The sequence below is a fragment of the Oryza sativa genome, chromosome 12 (assembly GCF_034140825.1).
Source record: "Oryza sativa Japonica Group chromosome 12, ASM3414082v1".
Lineage (NCBI taxonomy): Eukaryota > Viridiplantae > Streptophyta > Magnoliopsida > Poales > Poaceae > Oryza > Oryza sativa.
In genome coordinates, this window is record NC_089046.1 from 3145108 (window position 1) to 3159467 (window position 14360).

The 14360-nt window shown below is 40.9% G+C and overlaps 2 protein-coding genes across 3 annotated transcripts; both read right to left on the reverse strand.

The window, feature by feature from the left end:
• Positions 1–201: 201 nt before the first annotated feature.
• On the reverse strand, positions 202–8264 carry LOC4351572 (ASI1-immunoprecipitated protein 2). Of its 2 annotated transcripts, none has more exons than XM_066306620.1 (6): positions 7896–8264; positions 3669–3754; positions 1982–3208; positions 1690–1902; positions 1486–1610; positions 202–1249 (listed from the first exon to the last, which is right to left on the reverse strand). In XM_066306620.1, exons 1-6 carry the CDS (start codon positions 8148–8150, stop codon positions 447–449), a joined length of 2709 nt encoding a protein of 902 aa, XP_066162717.1. In that variant the 5' UTR covers positions 8151–8264; the 3' UTR covers positions 202–446. The 2 variants fall into 2 exon arrangements, with proteins under 2 accessions (XP_066162717.1, XP_015619026.1); XM_015763540.3 differs by lacking the exon at positions 7896–8264 and adding an exon at positions 6562–6973.
• A 2415-nt stretch (positions 8265–10679) lies between these two features.
• LOC4351573 (probable serine/threonine-protein kinase WNK9) lies at positions 10680–14089 on the reverse strand. The gene is made up of 7 exons (NM_001423332.1): positions 13725–14089; positions 13554–13591; positions 12814–13044; positions 12229–12446; positions 11849–12006; positions 11482–11764; positions 10680–11405 (listed from the first exon to the last, which is right to left on the reverse strand). The coding sequence occupies exons 1-7, from the start codon at positions 13821–13823 to the stop codon at positions 11179–11181; spliced, it is 1254 nt and encodes a 417-aa protein (NP_001410261.1). The 5' UTR covers positions 13824–14089; the 3' UTR covers positions 10680–11178.
• Between the last annotated feature and the right edge of the window lie 271 nt (positions 14090–14360).

The window sequence follows — 14360 nt, forward strand, 5'->3', positions numbered from 1 at the left end:
AGATGTAAGATGTAGTAGTAAATTTTGCCTTTCTTTTACGTCTCTGTTACGAATTCAGCTCCTGCTGCATGCGTTTCAAAAACAAAAAAAAGGGGGGTCCACCTAACTCTGTCTACCTCCTGCACTTGCCTAATGTTATGGTTCCTGTCTATCCAGTGACCTTGCAAACTCAAAGAAACCATACAACACCACACTAATTGATGGAACTATCAATGAAAACCCCCAGCATTGTATAGCAATGAACAACATGAGATCAAGATGATCACAAAAACCAATAGCTACATTGGAAATCCCAGTCAGCTACACAAAACAAACATGTACAGGCAACAGCTAGAGAAAGAAAGAGAAACCGTCAGTTCCGTAAACGCTACAGTTTTTATTCACAGACAAAATTATTGAGGCTGTCCAGAACTTCAGCAAAACACCAGAATCACAGGAGCTGCTCATCATGGCAGCTCTGAAGGTGCTCGCCGAAATGCGCCAAGGCTCAAGTCCAGTTCTACTTCTTTAACATCTACCTGAGAAGTCAATCCAATCTGCTCATGCCGAACCGGGAACAGATCCAGGCAGGCTTCAGAAGCCGAGTCGGGGTCATTGTGATCAATCGGAACGAATTCAATGGGTTCACAACGCTCCTGCACATGTTGACAGCCACTGTCAGGGGCCTGAGCTGCTCCTACTCCATTGCTCTTGCTTATGGTAGATCGATTGATCGTCATATCTTCCGGCACCGAGAATAAGAGAGCACCTTCCTTGACCATCTCCTGGATGAGTTGCTGACATCTTTCAGACCGTGCTGTAACGAATCCAAACAGTCTGGTCGCGGAAGGTAAAGAGTCGATTGGTGGATTGGTAGCATTTTGATCATTCCTTCTAGGTAAAGAGGTGAAGTCTTGCTCATCTTCTTTCTGGTCTGCTACACCAGGCTCATGAGGTTTATCGCCAAGTCCTGGTTGCATAAAGCATGGTGATCCACCCTTCACAGGGCTTGCCTTATTACTTGACAAACAGCTATCAGGTGAGAAACAACCTTCTCCCAAAGCAGTTTTGATGTCCCCCTCCCGTGCCTCCGGGTTACAGTCTGCAGGCAATCGATCCTCGACATGTTTCATGACATAACTTTCTTTGTCCGATGACCCTTCCTCCGAGGCAGAGACCAAGCCACATTGTTCTTCAACAAGAACAGCTGTGTCAGGATTATGTTTCCTGGCCTTGCACACTCCCCACAGGTAGTATTTCCCCTGGAACTCTGAAATATCACACAATTTTTGTTCATCAACTGCTAAAACGAGTAAAAAAGTATTATGATATAGAATGAAACAACAAAACTTCATCCCCAGTAACACTGGTTTGCAAGAAAATAATTCCAAGCAATAACTAATAGCCATGCTTAGCTCCACCGAACTTCCTGATTTGGGCACTAGGTGCAGTGCCATGTCTAGTATAACATTTGCAGAAGCAAGAAATCACCAAGTGGGCACTTACCATGATATTGTTCTGGTAAAAGAATAGAGGGGAAGATTAGTAGCTCCACAGTTCCTAGAACAGCTTTTAAGACAACATCACTCTCAATTACTTCTTTCACTAGTTTATCTAATTCTTCATTTGGCCTGGAGATGAAACAAGGGTGTTAGACCTTTAGTCTCAGATCAGAGGAAAATAAGTGAATAAACATAACATAATACACACCTCATACTATGCGGGAAGAAAAACAACCCAATGCTGTCGTCAGTAGGTCCTGATTTGTCCCACCTCTCTGGCCATGCTTTCAACCTAGGGAGCTTGATTACTTCAACTACTGGTTGCAACGATCTTGCAAATTCCGACACTCTCTGGCATGCTTTAGTTGATAGGTGTGCAGCCAACATAATAGGCACATTGCTATCTGTCATAAAGATACCACTAGAAGAAAAAAAAATCATTCACATTTTGTGCAAACAAATAAATATTACTCAAGAGGAAAAAGGAGAATATCACATACCTCCAAGCAGGCTCACCCATAGGCTCTGAGTAAATATAATACTGATGTTTGGTGAAATCTGAAGCAAATGCCATTCTGGACTGCAGATGGTGGTCCTTGGCATCTACATGTTGTGAAGCTGTATTTGCAACATCATTCGGAGCACATCCAGTGGTCGTAGAACCTTTAATAACCTCTTCTTCTTCATCGTCACTTGGACATATGTATCTCCTCCGTTTCTTTGTGGGACAAGTGTTCTCCAAAGACCGGTGATCCAAACTATCCAGTAGTCCATGTTCATCATCTTCTAAACATCTCTGCCCTGTGGCATATCCAATGTGTATTTTATGCTTCTCAATTGGTCCTTCAAACTCAAGAGATAGGTGATTCAGATTTTCAGCATCCTCTTGTTTGTCATCATCATCATCTAGTACAATAAGCTGTATTGTCTTCCCTGGGTTGTCCTTTGCAATACTTTGAACAGTATTGCAAAGTTCCACCTCTACATCATCATCATCAGGTAAAATGAGTTTTCTTCGTTTGCTTGGGTTGTCCTTGACAACATTTTGAACAGTATCAGACAGTTCCACACCTACATCATCATCATCATCATCTAATAACATGAGTTTTCTTCGCTTCATTGGGTTGTCCTTACAGAAGTTCTTGACAGCATCAGAAGGTTCCATATGGGAAGAATTGGCCTCACGATCAATTTTCTCTTTCGACGAGTCTTTTGACAAGGAACCTGAACAAGCCCCATCTAGCAGCATTGAAGATTCTCTTCGATTTTCCCCTGTTAATATTAGTCTCACACTACTGTCTCTTGGATTTCCAATATCAATGTGTGCAGATGGCACACAATTGCTATCCATCGGTAGCCCTGTATTTGCTGAGGATGATACGTTTCGGGCCACAGAGTTTTCATGCAAAGTGGAAGACCGGGGCACATTAGCGGACATACTTTTCAGGTGTATATCATTGTTTGCCTCGTCATGCAACTGAAATCTTTCCTTATTTCTCTCCAACATCAAGTCATCACTGACATAGTCATCATTACCACCATTCATCCCAGGCTTGTCGTGGTTGGTATCCAGTGATGACTGATTTTCTGGCTGCTTGCCAACCACTGTTTTATCATCTAAAGTCACTTCTAAAGATCTTCTATTAGTACCTTTGCCATGCCTAGGATGGCATTCATCACATGACCAATCTACTGTCCCATCAAAATCAACTTTGTCCAGACAGTATCTACAAAATTTAGAACCACACAAAGGAAAAAATCATTATTAGAAAGATAAAATGACAATTAAATAAGTAATGGCAAAACAATTATACATGAACAATATCACAACTTATGTAGTTAACAAAAACTTTTCCATTAAGAAAACAAACTTATTATTAGGTACATCATTACATAGAAATTAAAATTCGCTCAAAAGAAAACTTATATTTCGAGTAAAGAAAACTCAAAACAAGTGCTCTGCCATGTTCAAATAGAGAAAATACTAACATTTAGCAGACAACAGTTGTTTGACATTCACATGCAAAATAAACTTGGTGTAAAAATTTGAAAATGACTGTAAAAAACAAAAAGAGACTGTGTGATGATCCAGTCTACGGTCATCGAATTAAATCATCATTAAAAACAACTATCACATTCATCAACTAAGCATTTGTGCTACATGCTATATTTAGTTTGAGAACATACCGGTGCACAGCAGCTCCGTTGCAGTTTTTGCAAGATAGCAGAAGATTTTTGTAACCAAGAACTCCACAAACTTCGCATACAGTAATCTGCATAATGCCAAAAAAAAATTTGGAAAAACCATCTCTTAAGCAGGTAATCAGAAAGTATCACCACTGACAGTAGGCATCATATAGTAAATTGAAGACAGTCAATGATCATCTTTAGGTAATAGTGTATGAATCAAAGATACACAACCAATTAACTATTAACAATCCAATATTAGGCAGGATACTGAAAAGACAGAAGTTTGAAAATATTTGTCAGACTTGTGATATGTGTTTTTTTTTACTTATCATGTTATCTCATGCATTGTTGCTTGACTGCCGATCTGTTTCATTCAATCTCATTTCACCTAATGACACATACAGCTCCATAGCTGCCACTGGCATCAAAAGAGGGGCAGGCATTCGGCGACAGTAGTCAATGCAAACAAAGCATAAGCCAGATATTTTCACTGGTGGTGCAGGAATTAACAAGATATCTCGATACTCTAAAGGACTTAGTTAGCATTGGCTAATTATCTCAAGATAAACAGATTGGGCTAATGATTAAAAAGTGATAAAGGAAGCATTTTGTCAAATCTGTACAGCATGAGCACAAAAGCCTCATCTATACTGTTACGGCGCCACAGTCTGGACAAAGTGCCATGGCTGAGGTCTACAGCCATGTCATCTCATTGGCTACTTCTTATGTCCCATTTCTCCCTTCCCAATACTAAAAACAACTTGGTTTGAAAACCCTTTCCATCTGTAACGAATACACCTCGCCCTTACCATGCCACAACAACACAACTATGCCACATCCAGATTTTAAGTAAAAGTAAATTAAATAAGCTCTGTCATTGGTTAATGTGACGCTCCCCACTACAAATTGGAAGATGATTCATGAATGATGAAAAGGTGTATCTGTGTAAGCACCATATTCAATACCATTGCACCAATGAATGGCTTCGATTACAAACCAACTAGGCATAATTGTTACAAAAGCATCATGAGGCATATTTGATCTCATCAAAGGCTCATCAAAGAGCAACAATGGCAGGAATCAAGTGACTTGTAACAGCCATATTATGGTGTATTTGTGACATATAATCAGCCATATTTAGTGGCTTAAATCTCCCTTAAATACTAGGAGAATCACAGGCTTGTATACATACAAATCCTCACTATAAAAGGGGACATATTGAGATCAATAAAACTTGAAGGGATTCACTGTTTTCACTGTTCATCTATCGTTTTCTAACAATAATGTTTATACTCCATAGTTTTGCCACTCTGAACTCAACTTAGGCATGCTTAGGCTTTTTTAAAAAATAAAATAAATACTTCCTCCGTTTCACAATGTAAGTCATTCTAATATTTCCCACATTCATATTTATGTTAATGAATCTAGACATATATATTATCTAAATTCATTAACATCAATATGATATGGGAAATGCTAGAATGACTTACATTGTGAAACGGAGGGAGTAAAAAACATACATAGGGTTTATTGTAAGTACTCCATCCATTTCAAACTTAATCCTCGTTTCAGCTTTGTTCTAATCAAACATTTGTAACTTTGACCATCAATTTCTAAAAATTCATATGGTTTAACATGTGAATTATATATTATGAAAATATTTCTCATGGTGAATTGAAAAACATAAATTTCACTTTGGGCCATCTTTTATTACCAATGTTTCGCTTTAGACCACCATTTCACCAATGTTTTCACTTTGGACAGGGTATTTTCACCTTTGTGGCACTTTGGACCACACTCAACTCTTTTATCCATCCACATCGAACTTATAGCTGTGACTGTGAGAGTTAATTGACGAGTAGGAAACATACTCGAGATTGTTCATATGCTCGAGAAGAAAATCGGGGTGATCCAAAGTAAAAACAATGGTTAAAAGGTGGTCCTAAGTGAAACATTGGTAGTAAAATATGGCCCGAAATGAAATTTACTCAATTTTTGTTAGAAATCGATGGTCAAAGTTAGAAATGTTTCACTTAGGACAAAACAAAAGACAAGTAATTTGACAAGGAAGGGATAATTTAGTAGTGATATGCACAAAATCAATAAAAATATGCAAAAACAATGAAAATAACCGTCAATGAGGAAGTCGAGGTGAACTGAAGGTGGGAAGGTATGGTAACCATTCAACAGACAGTGTGCACTGTCCTACCATTTGTTTCAATTTGGAATCTCACAATGGCCATTTCACCTAGATTTCGGGTTTGCTCACTTTGATGCCAAAATTAAAACTTCCAAATTTTGGTGACACTAAAATTTGGCAAAGTTTGGTAATGCCAAATTTTGGTAGGATAAAAGTGTATGGGTGTTGTTTGTTTGCCACCATGCCAAATATTCTTGTATAGTGTTATGTGGAAAAGTTTCTAGAAAATCACCAAAATTTGGCATGGTAAGGCCGTAGAGTATTTGTGATGTGTTCAGCTTACTACCTTGCCAAAATTTGAAAATGCCAAAGTTTGGGGTGGTTGAAAATCCTCCTCTGTTATTACTCCAAAAAAGAGAATATTCTGCCATCCCTATGAGAAAGCTCGCGATTCTTGTGCTCAAAAGAAAGAAAAGAAAGGCTCGCGGTTCTAACCAAGAAAGAAAAGCGGTTCCATCCGCATGGCCTACCTGATACCCAAACCGAAGGATATATAACCGAAACAATGGTGGTCAAACCTATGCGCACATCATCGACCATCAAGAACCAATCTTTTCTTTTTCCATAGATTTTCTGTACACCGGCCAATTTTCCTCAATCAAAGAACCCAAGAAAAGCAAACAAGAGGAGATTGGGATGAAAGAGATTTTCTTTTTTTTTTGTTAAACAAAGAAAAAGAAAAAGCATTACCATTTTCCAGCACTTTGTTCTGCGACGCCAAAAGAATCACCAAGAAAAAGAACCGGTTCCAGCCCTGCACCTCAGATGGATTCCGAAATCCGAAACCGAAGATCTCTCCAAGAAAACAGAATCGGAATCCAACCAATGGAGGCCCCAATAAACCCGTCTCATCCCATCTAAATCTCCATCTCCTCCTCAATCTCTCCTAATCAACGAACCCAAGAACAGAACAGAACGCCCCCGCCCGCGGTGCAAGAAGAGAGATTCTGCAGCCGCGAAATCCGCTCCAAAAGACTGAGAGAACCTTTCTTGGACCCCTTGTCACTCACGAGCAAACAGGAGAAGAGAGGAGAGAGCGAAAGATAGAGTGGCACTGTGACCAAAGGAGGAGGAGGATGAGCACTGGAGCAGTAATAATGGCGGCTTTCCTCCTCGGATTATACTGGAGTATTATCGATTTCCTTCCTCTCTGGAGAAGAAGACAAAGGAGGATTAACAATGGCATTATTAACGACGAGTAGCAGCGCGGTTAAGGCGGTGAAGGTGAAGGAAAGGAAGGGAAACGGAGACGGTGTCGTCTCGGGGATCGTGCGCGAGATGGGCGCCGCGGGTGGTGACGCGTGGAGAGGGAGAGAGAGAGGTGGATGCTCAGCCGTTGGATTCTTGGTTTGGGTTTGGACGGACGGAGATTAGAGGGGGGAAGGAGTTCGAGCGCCCGTGAGCTTCTGCGGTTGGGACCCCCGTCACGGCGCCAAACGCGTAGAGGATTTTATGATGCGGTTACATGGAGTCCGTCGAGAAAATCTTGCTAGTGTCGTTTTGCCACCCGTGACGGAGGACTGGAAAAAATACTAGGCCCCCTCTGATTCAAAAGGAAATTCAAAAAATTTATATGAAATGTCTCTTCCCATATAAGTTTTGGAGGAATTTTAACAAGAGATACAACCTCATGGAAAAAATTCTTTGAGTCTTTATCTCTCCTCAAATTCCTGTGTTTTTCCTGTGGTCTAATCGAACGGTCATTTCTACGTTATTCCTGTGTTTTGTAATCCTCTGTTTTACCCTTCAATTCCTATCAAAATCCTGTGTTTTTTCTATCCCTCCATTTTTTTCAACCCTACGATTCAAATGGGCCCTTAGGTGTGGCATATGAACTCTTCTATCACAGGTTTAGATTTCGTCAACCATTTGTAAAAAGTGTAAATAGAAGAGTAGAGGTACTCAAAAATACCTCAACCTCTTAACATTCAGGCTTTCAGCAATACTTCATATATAGGAACTAGTGAAAATTGATAGACATAAGTAGAATATGTAAAACAAATAGCAAAGATTGATTAGTATACCATATTTGCGCTAATGGCTGCTTGGTGCTGGGGTGCTGCTCTGCTGCGTTGCGGGCTGCGGCCTTCGGGCTTCTCTGCTGTGCTTACGCTGCCGCCGCCGCGAGACCGCGACACTTGTATGCGTCTACGCTCGCCCACCGCCGCTCGCTCGCCTGGCCTCCGCGGCTCTGGCTCCACCTGCCTCCTATGCGCTGCGCGCCGCCTCAACCCTCTAGGCTCCGAAGAGGGTTGCAGCAGCCGAGGAGTCGTTGCCATGCCGCAGCTCTACGCCCGGGAACCTGGCCTCCGCGGCTCCACCTGCCTGGCTGCCTCCCGCGTGCCGCCCGCTACCTCCGCCCACTAGCCTCCGAAGGGTCGCAGGTCGCTGCAACTGCCAAGTCATCGACCGTCGGCGCCGATGGTGATGGGGAATGGATGGAGGATTGGAGGTGGGGATGGGGATTGTGGAATTTTAGGTTAGGGTTTTCTTTAGCAAAAAGAGCCCAATGGGCCTAATTGCTCACGGCTTCGCGCCCTCACCGTTGCTCGCACTCTCTCCCGCATAGGCGCGCTGCTCATGCACCTTGTTGGTAGCGTGGACGGTGACCATACCGAGTCCTCCACCACTGTTTGCCACCGTTGCCCGTGCAAAATTAGTGCGTGATTAAAATCACGATTATTTCCTTAATTAAAATGCGCCAATGATCGGAAACACCAACAATTTCCTTTTATTTAGATTGCCCCGATTTCCTCAGCGCAAAATAAAAGGGGAGACCAGCCGGTGAAAAAGATGACAATCTCACGGTTTCAATCTCCGTGACATCCCAAAAATCCTAATTCCAGATCCTTAGTTACACTATAAGGGAGTCGTAGTGATGTCCCAGGATAGTGCAAGTGGAGGCTTAAGGGACACCGCCACATCGTCTGCACAACTACTACGACTACATCCCTTACGCTGACGAACACCGGAGCGGTTCGAGGAACTGCTACCTCTACATCCACTCCGGTCGACGGCATTGCAGAGGGAACAAGAAGAACCACATCAATGGCTTCAAACAACGGCCAGTAACCGTAAGAATTCCACATTAGGGTGATCATGTTTAGGCTAAGCACTCATGTTAGTAGATCACAAAATCTACAGTAGCAAGCCAAAAATCCATGTGTTACTATTGCAGCTGCAAAAAAAGTTGGTAGAACAAAAATTGGCCTCAATTCAAACAAGCTCTTAAGACATCACTAATGGACTGTTAAAATTTAATCCTCCAAATTTTTTGAGAATCTCGAATAGGATTTATGCATTAAAAATATCATATCCTTCAAGAGATAGCCTAATCTAACTCCCCAAAACAACAAAAAGTGGACGATGTATAAAACTTTCAAACAAAATACTCCATCCGTCCCAAAATATAACAACTTTTAGTCTTTAACGTTTGTCCCAAAATACAATAACTTCTTCACCACATTCTTTTCTCAACCAATTATAACCCTCCAGCATTCAATTTCCTCACCTAACTCCACTTCTCAACCAATCACAATCCTCCACCATTTAGTTCTATTTACTTTCTTAATAACTGTGTCCAACTCTAAAACTCCTTATATTTTGGGACGGAGGTAGTAGTTATATTTTTCCGTATTGAGCGACCTCTCCTTGGGGCGTATGAACTCGCTCTGTGATAGATTGGGAGCGAGACCGTATCCTAACTTGTGGAGAATGAGATTTCTGAAGATGGAGATAGGGTTCTGAGCAGTTTGTTTGTAAGGTTACCATTGGAGACTGATTTTTGCTTAAAAACCTAGAAATTTAGGATTGTGAGTAGTATAACTAAAATATTGACAATGCTATAACAACCCCATAATATAGCAATATAGAATCAGATATAGCAATGCTAGGGAGGATATGAGACGGTTAATTCATACTCCCTCTGTTTCGTAATATTAGCATCACCAACAGACTATCGAAATTCAATCCCCTAATTTATTTTTTTGGAATATCTAATGTGATATAAGAATAAAAATATCCTCTCCTTTAAGAGAGCCTAATCTAACTTCCCAAAACTACAAACAGTAAGCAACGTGTAAAACTCTCAAACAAAATCAATCTCTTTTAATGTGTGTCCCACCCAGTACTGAATAGTGCAGGATTTCCCTACTGCCGCCAAATTGCTAAGCTTGATTGGAAGAGCGAAAGGGATAAAAAGTAGTAAAGTAAAAGAAGAATGGCCAAGATTTCTGAAATCTTGTTCAAACTGCAGTGAATTCGTGATACTATGACTTCCAATTCAAGCGAAAGGGATAAAAAGGAGTAAAGTAAAAGAAGAATGGCCAAGATTTCTGAAATCTTGTTCAAACTGCAGTGAATTCGTGATACTATGACTTCCAATTCATTTTAGGGTACTGTAGTTCTTTTTTTTCTTTTTGAATTACAAGTAACAGACCAACTGGGTCTCTGCCGTTCATTCGTTCTTGATGTCCATTATTGCTGAGTTCGGAAAGATTCTCTGCACGTACCTTTGCAAATATTCTCTGTTCTTGAAATGTACCGTATCCCTCCTGTTTGTACTTCCCACTTCAGTCAAACAGACTTCAGTCAAACAGAGATTGGAATCATCTGAAGTACTCCCTTCATCCCAAAAAAAGACAAACCCTGGTTTCCGTGTCCAACGTTTGACCGTCCATCTTATTTGAAAAAAATATGAAAAAAATTAAAAAGACAAGTCACGCATAAAATATTAATCATGTTTTATCATCTAACAACAATAAAAATACAAATTATAAAAAAAATTTATATAAGACGAACAATCAAAGTTGGACACGGAAACCCAGAGTTTGTCTTTTTTTTGGGACGGAGGGATTATCTCGTTTTCCACTTTCGACTTCTAATCATGTATCCTCAATTCAGGGAAGGAGAATGTGCAATAAATAAAACCGGCAGCATAAAGCCGATGGAAACAAATGCAAAGTGCACAGCCAATCTGATTATGAATTCAGACGTGCCACAACTAATTCAGCAATTGCATTAAAGATGAAAAAAAACCCAACATTTCCGACTGATTACTCTCATTTTTGCTGCTCCTTCCTAGCAAATAAATTATCTGAACTAGACCTAACTTTCATCATCATCACCACCGGAGGAACTCCATGCTCAGCAGCACATCTCGAGGGCATTGTAATATGAGTGCCCACAGGTGGCTAAAGCATAAGGTCCACTCCATCTAAAAGAAAATACTATAAGGATACATAACCAGCGAAGCCAACTATGACTATTAGTTAGTAGCAGCGGTTGGGGAAGCAGAATCACTCTCGGTCAGCGCTTCTCAATTGTCAAGCCGTTTGCACCCTCAGAAACCACCTGACGGATGGCGACACACGGTGTCCATTCAGGAATCAGGATGACCAAGAATGCATCGATCAACTGCGCGATGATCGGTCTGCTGTCTTGTGTCAGTCCAAATTGCTCAACCATTTCCACAGCCACAGAAAGACTTGTATCTTCAGTCAAATTGAATGGGAATTCAACACTCTTGAAACAACCTGAAAGGAAGTTGATGTTCAGTACAAAACGTGTTGTTGAATTCTGGAAAAGAAAGATTTCAAACAATATGATTACCGCTGGGATCAGGAAATCTTAGCCATAAATCAACATGGCTGGCTACATCAACATTTCCTGTCAGCAGAAACTCGCCCTTACGAAGCATGCAACTGACAGGCTGCTGCCCATCTTCAGACATATTCTTGACCAGAGAGACTGAGATAAGATCATCATCCTGGAGGAAAGAGCTTTTCAACAGCTCTGTTGCAGACATTCTGTTCTCTACTGGAGCTAAACAGTTCTCTATGAAAGATCTTACTTCTGCATCTTTAATTTTGTAGAACGCAGCTGGTTTCTTACCCTATATCAAATAGGTCATACAAACAAAAAGTTAAGTTGTTGGCTACTACAATCACTCTGGTATCTGTAGACATCAAGACCTTACCTCATCAATCTTTTTGAATATATGGGCCATGCCTTGACATTCACTGTATGGGTATTCGCATGTCACCATTTCAAGCATGCACATCCCAAATGAATATATATCAACCAATTCATTGTAATGCCCAGTTAACAGCTCTGGTGCCATAAATTCTAAGGTGCCTGCAGTTAATGATTAATATATCCTTATTACACATCCAACTGAAAGAGAAATCCTTTTTAAGATGAAAAGAAAACAGAATTATATGAGTCAAGAAAATTGGTAACATAAGTTTAAAAGTGGACATACATGCTAAATAGAATAGTTATGTTCTGAGAAAACTGTAACAGTTAGAAAACACATAAGATGGCAGACATATAACAATGTTGATATGAGATATCTACCTTTTATACTTTTTTTCTGTTGCTGCATGAATGTTGCCAAACCAAAATCACCAATCTTCACTTTCCCATGATTTCCATTTATGAATATATTGTCACATTTTAAATCCCTGTGTATAATTGCTGGCTTCTGACTGTGCAGATATTCTAGCCCTGTTAATATCTGTATTGCCCATCGTTTCATAGCCTTCATATTCACTTTCTTGTGCTTTCTGCGGTACCTGGTTACATGGTGACATAAAAAAGGTTACATTGTAATTTATAAGGTAAAAGAAACGCAGTATCCCTCTTGAAGTTTTAGGGTAAATAATTTTAAGCAACGCTCATCTAGTCATCTATACTGAATTAAAGGGCGGTACAAACAAATGACAATGAAAAGGAAAAGTTACCAAATATTATCCAAGAATTGTAAAGGAGCCAACTAAAACTTTAATTTGCACAATGGAAAACTGTAAAAATGTTCAGGTAGCACTAATTCAGTAAAAAAAAGGTATATTTAGAAGATAGATATCCAAACCAATGAATAGGCAACAGTTTATTAATATGCTCCAGCTGACAGCATAGTTGTCGTAAGGATGAGGGGCATACTGTGTCAAGCTCCCGGATGTGAACAACTCTGTGATTATGTTAACAGTCTTCTTCTCCCCATCAACCCATGAAGCAAACATTTTCTCAATGTTCTTATGCTTGAGTGTCTTCAAAAGTTGAATCTCTGTGTTTAGTTGCTTCATCTTCTTAGAGGACCCCATGACAGAGTCATCGATCCGGGATTGGCTCCATGCTACCTCGACACCCTCCAGCTTATCGAAGGCTTTGTAGCTATTTCCAAATCACAATTAAGGAATATGATATGAACAATATAATTTTGTCCCACCAGCATGAGACATTCAGGTTGTGAAACCCGAATTAAAGAAACACTGGAACATCTTGAATCAGCCAAGAATAAATAAACTTGAAATTTGTCACACTTTATCCATAATAGAAGTACAGATGGTTAGCAGAACTAAATATTTATGGATTAACATCTTTCCATGAATATATATCAAGGTTAATAAGGTCAACACCGATCAATAATTTTAGCCACAGATTACAGAAGCATGAAAAGTTCGGTTCCATCTCTGAATGTGTCTGTAGATTCTACATGGAATCGCGGGTGTCCATCATAAGTTCAGAACACATCTAATACTGATAAATAAATAATCATCGGGCATGGTTCTACTGTGATCAACAAATCGAATTATATTCCACAACTAATTCAATCGTGATAATTCAATCAAGAACAAAAAGGGCTAAACTAGAAACAGCACATGAGATTGATGAAAGGATACACCGTTTTGACGGCCCCTGACCCCACGATCTCATCATACTGCACACGCAGAGGGCAACAACAACAACAACAATTAGCCACCACCCGAATCCACCCATCTTCCGCAGCAGCAACAAAACCCTAGAAGGCTAGATAGAACTCGAACAGAAACGAGCAGGACAGCAACCCGTACCCGGATGAAGCGGCCTGCGGGGTCCGCCTCGACGTACCCCTCCTCGTCGCCGTCCTCGTCCGGCGGCTGCTCCTCCGCCTCCGCCTCCACCAGATCCATCGGACCCGCAGCCGCCGCCGTCGCCGCCGCCGCCGCTTTCCGCCGAGATTGTCAACTGCTTCCCAGCTGAGACCGACCCGCACGGCGGCGATTTAATAGCGGCGGGAGGAGGTAGGCGGGCCGATTCGTGGGCCCACGTTGGGTGGGCCCGGCCTCGCCAAGTCAGCGCGGGGGACGACGGGACATGTGGGTGGGGTCCACGTATCGGTGAGAGACGGTTCAGTGGGAGTTGGTCCATGAGATCGTTTCGGATAGGGATGGATTTCGTTTTTGAAGAAAATGGTTTTGGTTGGTGATGACGAACGGGAGTGCTGTAGGGATATTCTTTTCTGTGGCATGTGGGCCAACCTGCTCTCGATTAATACTTTTAACACTATGTACTATTAAAAAAATATCTGTGCATCATAACGGCTATTTTAATTTTTTTATTATTATATGGTTTATTTAAGATAAAATTTACGGTTAAATTCATCTGGATATGTATTTTGTTAGAAAATCATGAGCTACAATTACGAATCCGATCGTCTCATGTTAGCA